Raw genomic sequence first — 16,522 nt, forward strand, 5'->3', positions numbered from 1 at the left:
TATGGGTGGGGATGACGGGTGGTAATGGACATGGAACTGCATAGTGTAGGCCTTATGGTCTCTTGCAGTCTCCTCCATTCTTATCTTCTCGTGTTATCTTACCTTGAAGAAGATGCCCAGGTAATAGCGTTTGTTACCCAGCTTCATCAGGGGCATTGTCCATTTGCTGGATCCGATGCCGACGCTGCTGCCACCTGGACTGCTGTCTACGCACTTGGTGCCGCTGCAAGCTGTAGAACCAAGAGACGGGAGTTTTAGTTGTCATCGCATAACATTGCAAACGAGACATACTGTGGTATTGTTAAAAAAATCTTTCCTTATATAAATATTTCCTTACATAAATCTGATATAAACCCTTGGAAGGGAAAGATTTTTTTGAGACTACCACCGTAAGAATCTTACGGTGATACTCTTGGAGGGGAAATATTTTTTTTTAAGAATACCACCGAAAGAATCTTACGGTGGTATTCTTAAAAAAATCTTTCCTCATATAAATCTTTTCTTATGTAAATCCTTGAAACGGAAAGCATTTTTTAAGAATACCACCGTAAGAATCTTACGGTGGTATTCTTAAAACAATCTTTCCTCATATAAATCTTTTCTTATATAAATCTTATATAAATCCTTGAAATGGAAAGCATTTTTTTAAGAATACCACCGTAAGAATCTTACGGTAGTATTCTTAAACAAAAATCTTCCCTTATATAAATATTTCCTTATATAAATCTTATATAAGTCCTTGAAAAGAATTTTTTTTTTTAAGAATACCACCGTAAGAATCTTACAGTAGCATTCTTAAACAAAATATCTTCCCTTACATAAATCTTTCCTTATATGAATCTTATATAAATCCTTGGAAAGGAAAAATTTTTTTTTAAGAATACCACCGTTAGTCGATCTTTCACACTGACTGTCCCTTTGTGTCTCTTATTAGCTCTAGGATGCTCTAGATAAGGATAACGCGATTCCTAACCTAGTTTAACACTTTCGTGTCTAGGTATGGACGCCTTGTATATGTTGCTGCCAGGGGATTTGATTAATTTCAGAGAAGCCTCCTGAGGAGCGATTGGGTGTATTTGATGTCAACGTCACGAAGATTGTTTGCTTGTAAGAAGTGACTTACGGTTGTATTCTTAAAAAAATTCTTTCCTTATATAAATCTTATATAAATCCTTGGCAGGGAAAGATTGATAAAAGGAAATATTATTTTAAAAATAAAACCGTAAGATTATTACAGTGGTATTCTTAAAAAATCCTTATATAAATCTTTTCCTTCCAATGATTTATAGAAGATTTATACAAGGAAATATTTGTTTAAGAATACCACCGTTATTGTTTACATTATATGAACAATATACATGACGTATAGAACTCTGGATTCCATTAAGAAGTGCTCTGCCTAGAGGCAAATTCTTAGTCAAACGAGAATAACCAGCGCCTCTATCATACTGTAGAGTCACAGAGGAGAGACTACAAAATAGAGAAGCTACAAATTATTAGGAAGCTCGCTGGTCGAGCGGGTTTAGAGCGTCGTTACTTGCGGCGATGGTTGTGGGGATGGTGGTTCGAACCCTACCACCGGCGATATTGAACCAAGGGTATGGATCATGAGATTCAACGCTACAAAGTCCTCTGTAAGGGGTAGCGTCCTAGGCTCTCGATAGGAGGAAGTCTGTGACGTTTAACCATATCATTATCTTATCATCCAAATGATTAACATTTTATATAATTTCCACAGAAGTTATGTGAGGCTGATGTCACTATACGGTAATGAACCACAAAAGGGGTGGACGGGGAAAACCCTGAACAACTGAAGTGTGTATGTAGGTATGCAGGAAGGCCGTGGTTCCCCTTTATATGGGGGATAGCCGAATGAAAGGACCAATAGGTCCTCCGCCGATCATCTCCCACCCATTTTGCTATTTGGAGATCAAGTCTCATTGAGAGAGAGAGAGAGAGAGAGAGAGAGAGAGAGAGAGAGAGAGAGAGAGAGAGAGAGAGAGAGAGAGAGAGAGAGAGAGAGAGAGAGAGAGAGAAAGGGAGAGAGAGAATATATATATATATATATATATATATATATATATATATATGTTTGTGTGTGTATATATATATATATATATATATATATATATATATAATCAAATTAAAGAATTATTAGATAATGGATGAATATATAAATAATTCGATAGATAAATAAATTCAGTGTTTTAATCGGCAGGAAGTTCAAGGAGAAAGGTTCGTCTCCACTCTCCCTAAGCAAACACCAAAACCTTAAAGATAACAATACTATTAAAAAGAAAAAAAAATGTGCCCGAAACGTTTGTGTTATTTCTGTAACATACTATCCTTGGTTAGTCCATTATAATTTTTTCCATATTCTTGCTCTTCAATGCAATATACATTTTTTCATGTCATTATAATTATTTTTCACTATCATTATCATTATTATTATCACTATTATCAGAATTATTTTCTATCACTATTACTATTATTATTTCTATCATTATTAGTATTATTATCATTACCATTATTATTATCATTATTATTACTATTATTATTATTACTATTATTATTATTATTATTTTGTATCTGCTGTTCTCCATTGACGGAAACAGAGGAGGGAAAGGAGGAGGAAGAGTAGGAAGAGAAGGAAGTGGAGGAAGAAGAGGTGAAGGAGGAGGAAGAGGAGGAGAAGAAGAAGAAAGAGGAGAAGGAGGAGGAGAAAGAGAAGGAGAAAGGGGAGGAGAAGGAGAAGGAGAAGAAGGGGGAGGAAGAGGGGGAGGAGAAGGGGGAGGAGGAGAAGGGGGAGGAGGAGAAGGGGGAGGAGGAGAAGGAGGAGAAGGGGGAGGAAGAGGGGGAGGAAGAGAAGGAGGAGAATGGGGAGGAGAAGGGGAGGAGGAGGAAGAGGCAGAAAACAGGAACTCTGGAATGTGGTTGGGGTCAAAGGTGGTGGTGGTGGTGGGGGGTGGGGGGAAGGACGAAGCCGAGGGGGGGGGCCCGCGCAAGGTCAAGGCCTCAAGAGAGGTCATGGAAACTCGCCAAGAGGTCATTGCGAGACAAGCAAATCTACGAAGGAGAGGAGGGAGGAGGGAAGAGAGAGGATGGAGGAGGGAAGAAGGGAGGAAGGGAGAAGGGAGGAAAGGAGGAGGGAGGGAGGAGGGAGAAAATGAGGAAGGGAGGAGGGAGGAAAGGAAGAAGGGAGGAGGGAAGAGGGAGGATGGAGGAGGGAAGAAGGGAGGGAGGAAAGAAAGGAGGAAGGGAGAAGGGAGGAGGGAGGAGGGAAGAAGGGATAAAGGAAAGGAGGGAAGAAGGGAGAAGGTAGGAAGGGAGAGGGAGGAAGGGAGGAGGGAGAAAATGAGTAAGGGAGGAGTGAAGAAAGGAGGGAGGAGGGAGGAAAAGAGGGAGAAGGGAGGAAAGGAGGGAGAAAAGGAGAAGGGAGGAGGGGGTAAGGGTGGAGGGAGGAGGGAGGAAGGGATGAAAGGAGTAAGGGAGGGAGGGAAGAAAGGAGGAAGGGAGGAGGGAGGAAGAAAATAAGGTAGAAGTATCTGGCTGTTTCGAAAGCAACAAAGAGCTCTTCCGCAAAAAAAAAAAAAAAAAAAAAAAAAAAAAAAAAAAACAGAAACGTTGATGACCTATTCAACGTAGGCTAACCCTTTACGAATCTTAACCTAACCTAACTGGGAGCTTAACCCGAAGGACTAGTAACCCTGACCCCCCATTGAAGCCGGCAACGGTCCTCGGGGCCCCCGTAAATCGCTCTAGGAAGAAAATTTGGATTGCTGTCTGTGTTGTGTGAGTGCGGAAGAGGAAGAGGAAAATGAGGAGGAGGAAGAGGAAGAGGAGGAGGAAGAGGAGGAGGATGGGGAGGATGGAGAGGAGGAGGAGGAGTAGGGGAGGAGGATGGGGAGGAGCAGGAGGAGGGGGAGAAGGAGGAGGAGGAAGAGTAGGGGGAGGAGGATGGGGAGTAGCAGGAGGAGGGGGAGAAGGAGGAGGAGTATGTGGGGGAGTAGGGGGAGGAGGAGGAGGAGGAGTAGGGGAGAAGGATGGGGAAGAATAGTAGGAGGAGGAGGGGAGAAGGAGGAGTAGGGGAGGAGGGTGGGGAGGAGAGAGGGGAGGAGGAGGAGGAGTAGGGGTAGGAGGATGAGGAGGAGCAGGAGGAGGGGGAGAAGGAGGAGTAGGGGAGGAGGATGGGGAGGAGGAGGAGGGAGAGGAGGAGGAGGAGGAGGAGGAGGAGGAAGAGAGGGATGGGGAGGAGGGGAGGAGGAAGAGAGGGAGGAGGAGAAGGAAGAGAAGGAGGGGAGGAGGAAGAAGAAGAGGATGATGATGGGAGCAGTCGTCTTTGTGTGAAACACATTTAGCTTCACCCCGGGATCGAGTACAGCCCCGGGGTTGCACCTCCAGATGGAGGTAAGGGGGTTGATGGGTTTGATGAGTGATGGGGAGATGATTCTTTCCGACGTATGGCTCACTGTTTGGAGTTGGGGTTCCCATCGCCTGAATAAAATCGTTTGGGGACAACCGAAAAAATAATAACAATAAATCTGTAAGAAATATCGGTCTTATGTTATGAGGGACTAAGGACTATATTTGTGCGTGGCTTTCGTGTATTCCATATATAGCGAATGCACTCACAATGTAAACAAACACATTTTCAAAAACAAATTTCCTATACCGATCACTAAAGTCAACGAGATGCACAAGATACCAAAATAAAGTGATATATATAAACAAACAAATAAATGTATAAACAAATGAATAAAAACAAATACCCTTGCCAAGTCAAACGAAATTAGTGATCTTTTTTTCTTCTCTTTTTAGCGTGAAGTGAAAAGATGATTATAATTGATGTTATATTATTTGTTTTTGTTTTGTTATAATTTGTCTGTCTGATTTTCATTTATTATTAGTTATATGTCAATTTATTATCATTTACTATTTACCTGTTTGTTTGTTATTCAACTATACCTATGCATTTATTTATGTATTTTATTTGTTATTTACATTATTATATTTTTTATTTATTATTAATATGATTTTTTTTTTTTTTTTTTTTTTTTTTGCATCCGACCTAGATATGGATCAAAAGGTCTCCTGTCGGCATGCTCCGCCTTTGTAATCCTTTGTAAGATGAAGCTTCAAAGTCGTCTTCAAAGATGTCATTGGATTTATTTTAGATGAAATGAATATCCAAATAAGTAAACATATAAAAACAATAAATAACAACAAATACAATTTCCAATTTTAACGAAATTAATCATTTCTCCTCCTCTTTTTAGCGTGAATTAAAAACACATCAGGAACCTTCAAAGTCGTCTTCAAAGATATCATTGGAGGGCTCGTCGTCGTCGTCGACTTCCAGTTCCAAAACATCGTCGTCTGGCTCGGTGATAGATTTTGATTTGTCGAGCTGGGAGGCCGGGGCCGTGGGCCGACTGTTTTGATTGGCTGACGAGGTTCTCCGCCTAAGCAGTAGTTGTCGTAAGAGAGATTCGGGATTCACTGCAAATGAGAGAGCTACTGTCACTTGTTTTGCAGTTAAGGCACTATTTGAACAACTATTTTTTAACAAAATTTCACAAGTCCAGTGCTACTGATTTATCTAGCAAAATCATAAGTGTAGCATATGGCGGGAGATTCCGTGAGCTACATTTGATAAAGAACAAAATATATCTCCTGGTAATATCAACCGTCTACTGTGATGACAGTTTGTGTTGGTGTTTGAGGTTAGAATTTCTGACAGTGAAGGGTTAATGATGAAATTTATCATATAAAGATGAATCTAAGATAAAATGATCTGCCTTATAGCGTGCCAAGGAACAGTAGCTTTCTTTTGTGTGAACCGGTTTTGATCTATTTGGGATCGTCAACGCGCGCGCATGCGTAATTGCAAACTTGTAAGTCTCATTATATTAATTTTATTTTCTATTACGTTTTCTTTATCTAATTCAATTAATATTTTTAGAACTTCATCTTCATCCGTTCAGAGATGGGGAGCGCTGAGAAAATGACCGTAATGAGAGGAAAATGGAGGAGAAATAAGGAAAGACGAAGTGAAGGCAGCTGTTAAGATGATGAGAGCAGGTAAGGCACCTGGGTTGGATGGATTCCATGCAGAATGTCTGAAAAAGGAGGTACATTGATGGTGGATTGGCTGGTGAGGTTACTTAATATTTGTTTAAGAGCGGGTAGAGTGCCGGAGGATTGGAGGAGTGCCTGTATAGTTCCACTTTGCAAGGGAAAAGGTGACAAGTGGGAATGTAGTAGTTTCAGAAGGATCAGCTTGTTAAGTGTAGTTGAGAAGTCTTACGGGAGGGTTTTGATTGAGAGGGTTAGAAGAGGAACAGAGGGATTAATTAGTGAGGAACAGTGTGGGTCTAGGGCAGGTAGAGGTTGCGTAGATTAGATTTTTGTGGTAAGACAGATATGTGAGAAAACTTTAGGAAAAGGTAAGGATGTATTTTGGGCTTTTATGGATATGGAAAAGGCTTATGACAGGGGTACACAGGAAGGCACTGTGGGAGATATTGCAGATATATGGGATAGGAGGAAAACTTTTAAGAGCAGTCAAGAGTTTTTACGATAGTAGAGCTTGTGTTAGGATTAGAAATGGAGAGAGTGAGTGGGAGATAAGTCAGTTGTTGTTTGCTGACGACACTGCGCTTGTAGCATGATCAGAGGAGGGATTGAGGAAGTTAGTGACAGAGTTTGGGAAGGTGTGCGGAAAAAGGAAGCTGAAGATAAATGTGGATAAAAGTAAGGTGATAAGATGTACAAGGGGAGAAAGTGGCAGCAGACTGGAAGTGAGTATTAAGGGAGAGAGACAGGAGGAAGTGGATATTTTTAGATACTTGGGTGCGAACGTGGCGGGGAAGGGAGGAGTGAAGGTGGAGGTAGAATGCAGATTGAGAGAAGCGAGTAAATGCTTTGGGGGATTAAAAATTGTAATGAAAAATAGACATTTGAGAATGGATGCTAAGAGGTGGTTGTATAAAGGAGTGATTGTGCCGACATCACTGTACGGGGCAGAAACATGGAACATAAGAGAGGAAGAGAGGAGTTTGAATGTGTTTGAGATGAGGTGTCTGAGAAGTATGATAGGGGTTACTAGGCTGGATAGAGTGAGAAATGAGGAGGTGAGGAGGAGAACAGGGGTGGAAAGGGAGTTGGGTGATAGGGTTAATGAAAGAGTATTAGAATGGTTTGGATACATGGAACGAATGAGTGAAGAAAGACTAGTAAAATTGGTGTGGAAGGCAGAGGTGGAATGAGTGAACATGAGGGGTCGAGCTAGGATGAGATGGATGGATGGGGTAAAAGGGGCATTGGGAAAGAGGGGAAAGTCTGTTGAGGAAGGACGGGAGAGGATAGAAGATATGGGTGAATAGAGAATGGTTGTGTATGGATGATGCTGTGATGCATGAGGGTGAGGGTGAGTGGGTGGTGGATGGGGGGTGAGGGAGTATGTGTGAGAAATAAATTGACGCAGCCCGAAGGGATTTCTCCCCGTCTTCTCCTTTTCTGCATGAGTGGACGGAGAGGAAGGGGGTCTCTGATTTAATGAAGCGGCCTTGCTGTGGATGTGCTGTGTCTTGCGACACTGCTTCTGATCCAGGGCTTTAGGCAAGATGCAGGGATGACCCGTCATCCAGGAGGTGCCGAGATATGAGGGAGGGAAGGGGGTGGATGGGAGTGGAGTATGTTGGGGAGGGAATGGGTGGGAGTGGTTTTTATGCTTATGTTTTTTGGCTACCTGCTTTGTAAGGGGGAAAAAGCCTTTGGTATATGTATATATGTGTGTACATTTGTTTTAAAATGTGTCTTAATCTATTTGAGGAAATTTCAGCTTATTTACTATTTGTATTTTATCTAATTTACGTTCTGGTTAATTTTATATAACTATTGTTGGCAATTTCAATTCTTGAACGCATATTTGTATATGTGTCGTATGTTATTATTTGCAAGGAGGCTGCAACACACACACACACACACACACAACAACACACACACACACACACACACACACACACAGACTGTGTAGCCTCTTAAAATAAAAACAAATAAACATGAAGGCGGTAGGTTAGATAGAACTGAACTGGTTTCATTAGATTAGGTTACGTTAAGTTACGTTACGACATATTAAATTACGATACCTTAGGTTATGATAAGTTACGTTGCGGTACGTTATAACATGTTACGTTACATTATGTGAGGTTTGGTGAAGTCAAGGTTAGAAATGGTAAGAAACTGATGTGTAATGAAAAATGAAAAAACAAACAAACAAATGAATGAATGGTATATTAATCTATCTACAACAATGATAATGGTAACAATAATAATAGTAATAATATTAATAATAATAATAATGTAACGTAATTTGATTATTACTTTGTTTGTATGAGTATTATGTTTATTTGTATTTTATTATTACGTTAGTTGTATATACATTTTACCCATGTGTGTCCTTCTTGTGTGTTATATATTTGTCATCATGTTTTATGTATAATTTTTCTATATGTTCACATGAAACCAAGCTTCACAACCAATATGCAATGTGTGGTCTTGTACACACTCAACTTCACAGCTTATGTATGTTATCAAAATTATAGAAATATTGTTGTTGTACACCTGTCTAAAATCACGTATGCACTCGATGAAAAGGTAAATTGACTACGTGATGTTAACTGGAGTCTTTTCCGAGAACAGTAAGCTCCAAGGACATAACCGACTGACTGTGACGTCAGAGCCGGCTTACTGAGACTAAGTGGTTTAGCTCCTCCTTCTTGGCGTACATCACTTTTGGTCGACTACGATATAAGTGAACTGGTCCCTTTCACCGTTGTCATTTCTTATCATTCCGCTCTTTTGACATGATCTCTGGCTGGGTTAGACTCCCTTTGAAGTGATCACCCACATAATCCCATTTCTCAATTAGGGTCTCATTCTAATAATCAATATCTTATGCATTATTCAATTATTAAATATATCTTGTTTTTTGGTCTATTAGATCCTCTTGTATCCTTATTCTCTAATGTGTTAATAATTCCCATTTACCTTTGTTTTCTGTTTATATATATATCAATATATTTTATTTATTTAAACTTCACGTTTAATATTCCTCTGGAATGCTCTGAATATTTGTTACCCTAGCTCTAGTCCTACATTAAACTGTCCAACTACAGACCGTATATTTCAGTCTAAGAGACTACTAGAAATGAGTTTACTCATAACGCCCTGTAACGTGATAAGTGACGACATACAGGAAGTTTCATAACATAACAAATTGGCGAGCCAGCCAAGGATACAGGCATATATATACATTTATTAACACATTCTTTTTACAGAGATGGAAGAAATAGTAAACAAATTGGTAGAAAAACCCCAATGTTAATTTCTTTAAGAAATAAACTATAGATAATTTGATACCCATCGGCAATCATTTTAGCACTGATATAGAAGTCTGTTAAGAAAGGAGATAATTCAGGAACTTATAGAAGCTCTGATAGATTCACAAATTTTGACTACGGAAGAGATAGCAGGTCTCCCAATTTCTTTAAATAGGTTAGAGATAGAGTCACGCACGATTAGACGAGATTAAAGTAGAGTTAGAGGTAAATATAAGGAGAATGGAAATTGAGGCGGAAATGCTACAGAAGACGCTAGAGTGAAACAAATAGCAACTGAGGAAGAATTCAAAACTAAAGAGGAAGCTAGAGTGAAATTAGAAGTTAGAATTAAAGAAGGTGGGATTAGAATCTAAGATTGTTAGTGAAAAGACCAATTTTCAGAACAAAAACCTGAATTATTTTTTCTTCAGTAGGAAAATCAGCTCGGCAATTACAAATCCCTGAAAATAAGTGGCCCTTGATTATTCAAACACATTTTAAGAAGAAGACTCAACAGATTTATACCTCCCTTTCAGAAACAGAAAGCGAGTATGATAATGTAAAAAAAGTATTCTTATCTTTTTGGAACAATTCAAAAATAATTTGGAGATAGATCTTAGGAGTTTTCTAGATGACCACTTTCCCGATACTTAGACTTAAGCTGATATTTTAGTTGATGAGTTCACACTAACTTACAACCCTAAGTAAAGACAATGTAAAAAACCTTCTGTAATGAAAATTCTCGAAATTGGGAATATGGACGTCCCTCTTTGCAACCAAGACAACAATCCAAGAAAGTTTGGGATTCAGCCATTTGGAATTGGTCTTCGGCCATGAAGCCCGAAATTCCCTCAAGATAATTTATGAACAATAACTGGAAGAACCACCTGATAATCTAATTACTCCTACTGATGTTCCCTCGGCGGAAAAGTTCCAGATATTACAGAATCTTAATTCAAAAATAGAACCATTATCTGAAGAACAAAATAAAGACATATCCTATCTCTCAAGAAGTTTTCCTCAGTTTATTTTTAGATGCCCCAAGTCTCCCCCCTTTTGCAAACCATGAGATAATTCTAGACTCACCAAAAGATATCAAACATGTGCTGGCAGTCGGCACATAAAAGGGAATTAACACTATCCAGTATAGAAGTGGCTAAAAGTTTAACATCCCCTCCCTCTCTCTCTCTCTCTCTCTCTCTCTCTCTCTCTCTTATCGGTTTTGTGGAACCCTTCACTTTCAATGAAGGACATCGCCCCAATATCTTAATTCTCCTTGTTTCGCCTACGAAGAAGGAGCGGGGCAAGCAACGATGACGAAACAGTGACGTGGGTTCCTTCATTGCTGAGCAGTGGCTCTCTGTATCGCTGCCACGGGAATGAGAAGAATGTGAGGAAAAAACGAGGAGCCAGTTGCAGAAAGATGCCACGCCATCTGGCCTCAGCATTCTTCAGACGAGAGAAAAAGAAAGAGAAAGAGAAAGGGAGGGAGGTTGGGAGTGAGAGAGGGGGAAGAGAGGTAGGAGGAAAGGAGGGAGGGAGGGAGGGAGGGAGGGAGGGAGGGAGGGAGGAAGAGAGAGAGAGAGAGAGAGAGAGAGAGAGAGAGAGAGAGAGAGAGAGAGAGAGAGAGAGAGAGAGAGAGAGAGAGAGAGAGAGAGAGAGATAGAGAGAGAGACAGCTAAATATATATATATATATACATATATATATATATATATAAATATACATATATATATATATACATATAAAGAGAGAGAGAGAGAGAGTCAGAAAGAGTTAGAGGGAGAGATAGAGAGAGAGAGTTAGAGAGTTTGAGGGAGATATATATATATAGAGAGAGAGAAGGGGGATAATCTCATTTAACTTGGGGGAGGAGGGGAAGGGGCAGGTGGGGAGTCTAGTAATGAACTTTATATTTTCAATTATAACCCTCTTATTCTACTGGACCAGCTACCTTGCGTCCCTCGTGGAGGAGTGGTTAGCGTTCTTGCCTCTAACTTGGGAGACCCGGGTTCGATCTCCTGGAGGTGCGGATGACCACAAGTTCAAATCTCACATTAAAAGCTTCCCAATCCGTCTCAGCAACGACGGAGACGTCAAAGGTCCTGTATACCAGTGTTGCATTTCTGCACTGGTCACCTCACCAGCCACTCCAACACTCCCCGATACTTCTCATTCACTCCTCACACTCCCATGAACCCTTTTCTTCCAACTGCCGTCAGGCGATTTTATTGAGCCAAATGCGATTAATATTAGCACTAGCACAGCCAATGGCGGGTGACGCGCATCCTACTACCTGGCATCCTATATGAGTAAGCGCGTTAGTTGTAGGTTTTGGTTAAAACTATCATTCTCGTAATTTACCGCTCGAAGCCAAACGGGCCCATCATTCAGAAACAATATTAGTGCTCTAGACATTCGTCTGGCGATCATCGTTGAACGATCATCGTTGAACGATAATCTCACCGAGCAAAACGTGCCTTTAACCCCCATTTCAAGAGACAACGAAGTCGGCTGTGCAGGTGGCTGTAAATAACAGCCACCACAGGAAGCCTCCAAATGGCCTGGCCAAATATGGAGGTGCAATGCGACAAGGAGACAATTCTAATGCATGAAAAATATACACATGTATACACATGCACACATGCATATGTCTACGTGTATGTGTAGGTGAACATTTATGTGTACATGTGTATGCATGTGTACATGTATATGTATATGCATATATATATACATATATGTATATGCATATACATATGTATATGTACATTTATGTGTATATGTATATATATATGTATATGCATATATATATGCATATATATATAATATATATATATATATATCACAACAAAGATATGTCGTAGCACATTTGTAAAATAATACTGATGACCCACTTTCGGAGAAGAATAAGCGAAGATATAGAGATCTGTATATTTCGATCACTTACTGTGATCCTCTTCAGCAGATATGAGTTACAAAGTAGAGAACAATGTGTATTTATAGTGAAACAGTGAGGTAGCAAGAAGGGACGGGGGCTCAGGTCACATGCCCGGCACGCATGCTCGGATCTTGGTGGCTCAGGTCACATGTCCGGCGTTGCATGGACCTTGGTGATTTTTGTCCACCGCTAATGTAGATGGTAACATTTTATTTATAGCAAAAGAAGAAATACAGTCTGGTGACCATTGACCATGGGAAATGTTGTAATTTGGAAAATTGTTTATTAAGGAGGATTCTACTATTTTTCTTCTGAAATTACATTTGGATTTGTAAATTATTTCAGCATCGTCCCAATCTATCCGGTGGTTTTTATTGGCGACGTGCTGAAATACCGCGGAATTTTCCTGTCCCTTCTTGCTACCTCACTGTTTCACTATAAATACACATTGTTCTCTACTTTGTAACTCATATCTGCTGAAGAGGATCACAGTAAGTGATCGAAATATACAGATCTCTATATCTTCGCTTATTCTTCTCCGAAAATGGGTCATCAGTATAATATGTATATATATGTGTGTGTATATATATACATATATATATATGTATATATATATGTGTGTATATATATATATATATATATATATATATATATATATATATATATATATATATATATATATGCATATATATGTCATAAAGTCGGGGACGACGACCTCTGGAAACGGCGAACCATGCGCGAGGAAGCGACAGGAAGGAGATAATATGCCTATTGAGTATGTAAGTTAGGCATCCCCCAGCCCTAGCAGAGCGGAATCCTTAGACCCGGTGAAGCCAAGGCAAGGGGACTTCGCCGGGGCGCGGCTGGAGGGCGTAGTGTCCCTCCACGCTTGCGTAGTCGTCAAAAGACTTGAAGGAACCGCTCGCCGTCGAAGTTGTATGTTATAATTTGCTTTTCTCTTCAAGATCCCAAGGCCGAAGGACAACGATAGGATTGCGTCGCGGGATACCATTACCATTGCCAGGAACCATTACTATTGCCGTCAGCCGTTACCAATGCCATTACCAATTACCATTACCGAGTCCGCGCGAGCCCATGAAAAACAGGCCATATACTGCGGACAGAAAATTATGCGCTTTTTTCGATAATTGACCCGGGAGGATCAGGGTATTTCTCTTAGCTGAATAAAATCGCCTGGCGGCAACAAAAATAAATACATCAAGCTCGTCATCGCCCTCGACGTTTTGCCTGATGAGGAGTGGCTCTTTGGGTTTCTGAAACTAAAGAAACTTTTGAAATCTTTGACGTCGACGGTGAGTTCCTTCAGCTGAATAAAATCGCCTGGCGACATCAAGGTGAGGTACAATAGTGCTTATACGCCAAAAAGGCTCAATGTTGTTTTCCAGTTTGGGGTCGAAATTTCGTCGCAGACATCGTTCTTTCGTTCTTTGGCCAGGTCACTCTTCGCCAGCTCGTGGGGTCATCAGAAAGGCCCTCGGAAAAAAAAAAAAAAAAAAAAAAAAAAAAAAAAAAATATATATATATATATATATATATATATATATATATATATATATATATATATATATATAAAATAAATAGATAAAAAAAAAAAAAAAAAATCCTTTTAGATGCCAGACGGTTCTATTGAGATTCGGAGAGCCCCTCGTCCAGAAAAGAACTGGATCGGGTCTAAAGATTCCGCTCTGCTAGGGCTGGGGGATGCCTACCTTACATACTCAATAGGCATATTATCCCCTTCCTGTCGCTTCCTCGCGCATGGTTCGCCGTTTCCAGAGGTCGTCGTCCCCGTGTCGCCGCCGCAAAAGGTCTCGAAGGGGTGCCCGGTCTTCTCGGTCGAAGCAAGATCTAAGAATTTAAGGTCTAACCACTTCCGACTGAATTTCGAGGGAGTTGGCGCAGCGGGCCCGTGAACGTCACCTGGCTGTTCAAAGTGGGGTTAGCGGGTCCTACAGCTGTCAGTTGAAGCTGGTGCGTCGTCCGGGAATGTCGTTCCCTTCGCTCGCACCGCTCCACGCAATTAGTTATATTCTGACAAATATTATATAAAATATATATATAAATATATATAAAATATTATAGTTCCTGTCTATATATATGAATATATAATATATATGATATATAATATATATATATATATATATATATATATATATATATATATATATATAATATAAAATATTATAGTTCCTGTCTTCCTTTGCGTTTCACAGTTTTCTTCAGTGTTTCACAAAGAGAAAACGGACCCAGCCTAATGACGTCAGAAGCTGCGCACAATAATTCAAACGGTCTGACCTGTATATTTAGACCTTGGGTCGAAGTATCTTCTGCCGGGCACGATCGTCCCGAGGTCCGAGCGCACAGGTCTACTCGGCTGGGCTTCGGGTGGCGGCGACGCAGATGAGGAGAATGCAACAGCCACAATGCAGACACGTACACCCATTACATATGTGTATGGCATATATAGATACACACACACACACATACCGGTGGTTTTTCACTTACTACGACTTGATTTGACGACGCAGTGGAAGCGATCGCGGCCGCCACTACGGCGGTCCAGGTTTGAATTCCGCCCATAGCTGAAATAATTTCAGTATCGTTGCGCTGCGAGTCTTACTCCAACTCTCGTGGGCGGAGAGTTGTGTGTGTGTGTTTGTGTGTGTGTAAGGTCACAATATTACCCATAGATTGGTCATATATGAGCTCTAAGCTCTTTTCCGCGAGGGAAATAGCTGTCGATCACGAGTCCAACACGTGATCCAAGACCTTGGCGAATCACACACACACACAAATCCCTACGCAAAAACTCGTACACACACGCTTGCACACACACACACACACACACACACACACACACACACACACACACACACACACACACACACACACACACACACACACACACCTCGTGGCGCAGTGGTTAGAGTTCCCGGCTGCCACTAGGGTGGTCCGGGTTCGAATACCGCCCAGGGCTGAGATAATTTCAGTATCGCTGCGATGCGAGTTGTTACTCCAACACACGTGGGCGGGAAGATAGGTGTGTGTGTACGTGTAATGTCACAGCATTACCCACAGATTGGTCATTTAAGCTCTGAGCTCTCTTCCGGAAGGGAAATAGCTGTCGATCACGAGTCCAACACGTGATCCAAGACCATGGTGAATGGTAAATCACAGACACACAAACATACACACACACACATAGGCACACACACGCACACATAGGCGCACACACAAATACACACACACACACACACACGCGCGCGCGCACAGGCACACACACACACACACACACACACACACACACACACACACACACACACACACACACACACACACACACACACACACACACACACACACACACACACACACACACACACACACACACACACACACACACACCACTTCGGTTTAGTTCCTGAGGGCAAGATGCAAAAGAAAAAGTTATCCTGCGAGTATGTGAGCTTTTCGAGATAAGCCGCAGCAACCTATGCCCGCTGTGCTATGAGGAATAAAATCCCCTGGCGACAACCTGGTTAGAAGGGAATGTACCACCCAGTACGGAAGGGACTTTAGGAAGTCAGTTTAGACCTCGGCTAAAACACCAATTGATGGGAAACAAATTGACAATATGTGACGTTGAATGACTATCAATTAGTTTTGTGTGGTAGTGATGTTATAATATAAAAAGGTGATTGATGAATTCGGTATTACGTTGCGAACTATCAGGAGGCTACGACAGAGGACTTTGTAACCGTAGTACGTGTCTATATATATTATATATATATATATATATATATATATATATATATATATATATATATATTATATATATATATATATATATATATATAAGATGCTCGCTGGGCGAAGGGGTTAGAGCGTCGCTACTTGCGGCGGAGGTCGAGGTGACGTCAGTTGGAACTCTGCCACGAGCGAGTTGGACCAAGGGCATGGTTCATTCAATTCCAGGCTACAAAGTCCTCTGCAAGGGACACCGTCGTAGCCTCCTGATAGTTCGCAACGTAAAACCGATTTATTTGAGTCACTCAACGTCACATGTTGTCAATTTGTTTCCCATCAATTGGTGTCAAATAACCGAGGTATAGGACTTCCTAAACGTCCTTCCGTACTGGACGGTACTTCCCCCTTATAACCAGGTTGCCGCCAGGGGATT

General features: G+C 41.0%; 1 protein-coding gene across 2 annotated transcripts in view; it reads right to left on the reverse strand.

The window, feature by feature from the left end:
* The window catches only part of tfc (Brevican core protein triforce), a 43,881-nt gene that overhangs the window by 5,594 nt on the left and 21,765 nt on the right, over window positions 1-16,522 (reverse strand). The window contains exons 3-4 of one of the 2 annotated variants that reach the window (XM_076175465.1): window positions 5,302-5,499; window positions 103-230 (exon numbers count right to left, since the gene is read on the reverse strand). In XM_076175465.1, the coding sequence (XP_076031580.1) occupies window positions 103-230; window positions 5,302-5,499 (326 nt within the window). The remainder of the gene's footprint in view (window positions 1-102; window positions 231-5,301; window positions 5,500-16,522) is intronic. The other variant, XM_076175475.1, reaches the window with a different exon arrangement.

This window comes from Oratosquilla oratoria, chromosome 3 (assembly GCF_046742065.1).
Source record: "Oratosquilla oratoria isolate Oo_2021 chromosome 3, ASM4674206v1, whole genome shotgun sequence".
In the NCBI taxonomy this organism is placed as follows: domain Eukaryota; kingdom Metazoa; phylum Arthropoda; class Malacostraca; order Stomatopoda; family Squillidae; genus Oratosquilla; species Oratosquilla oratoria.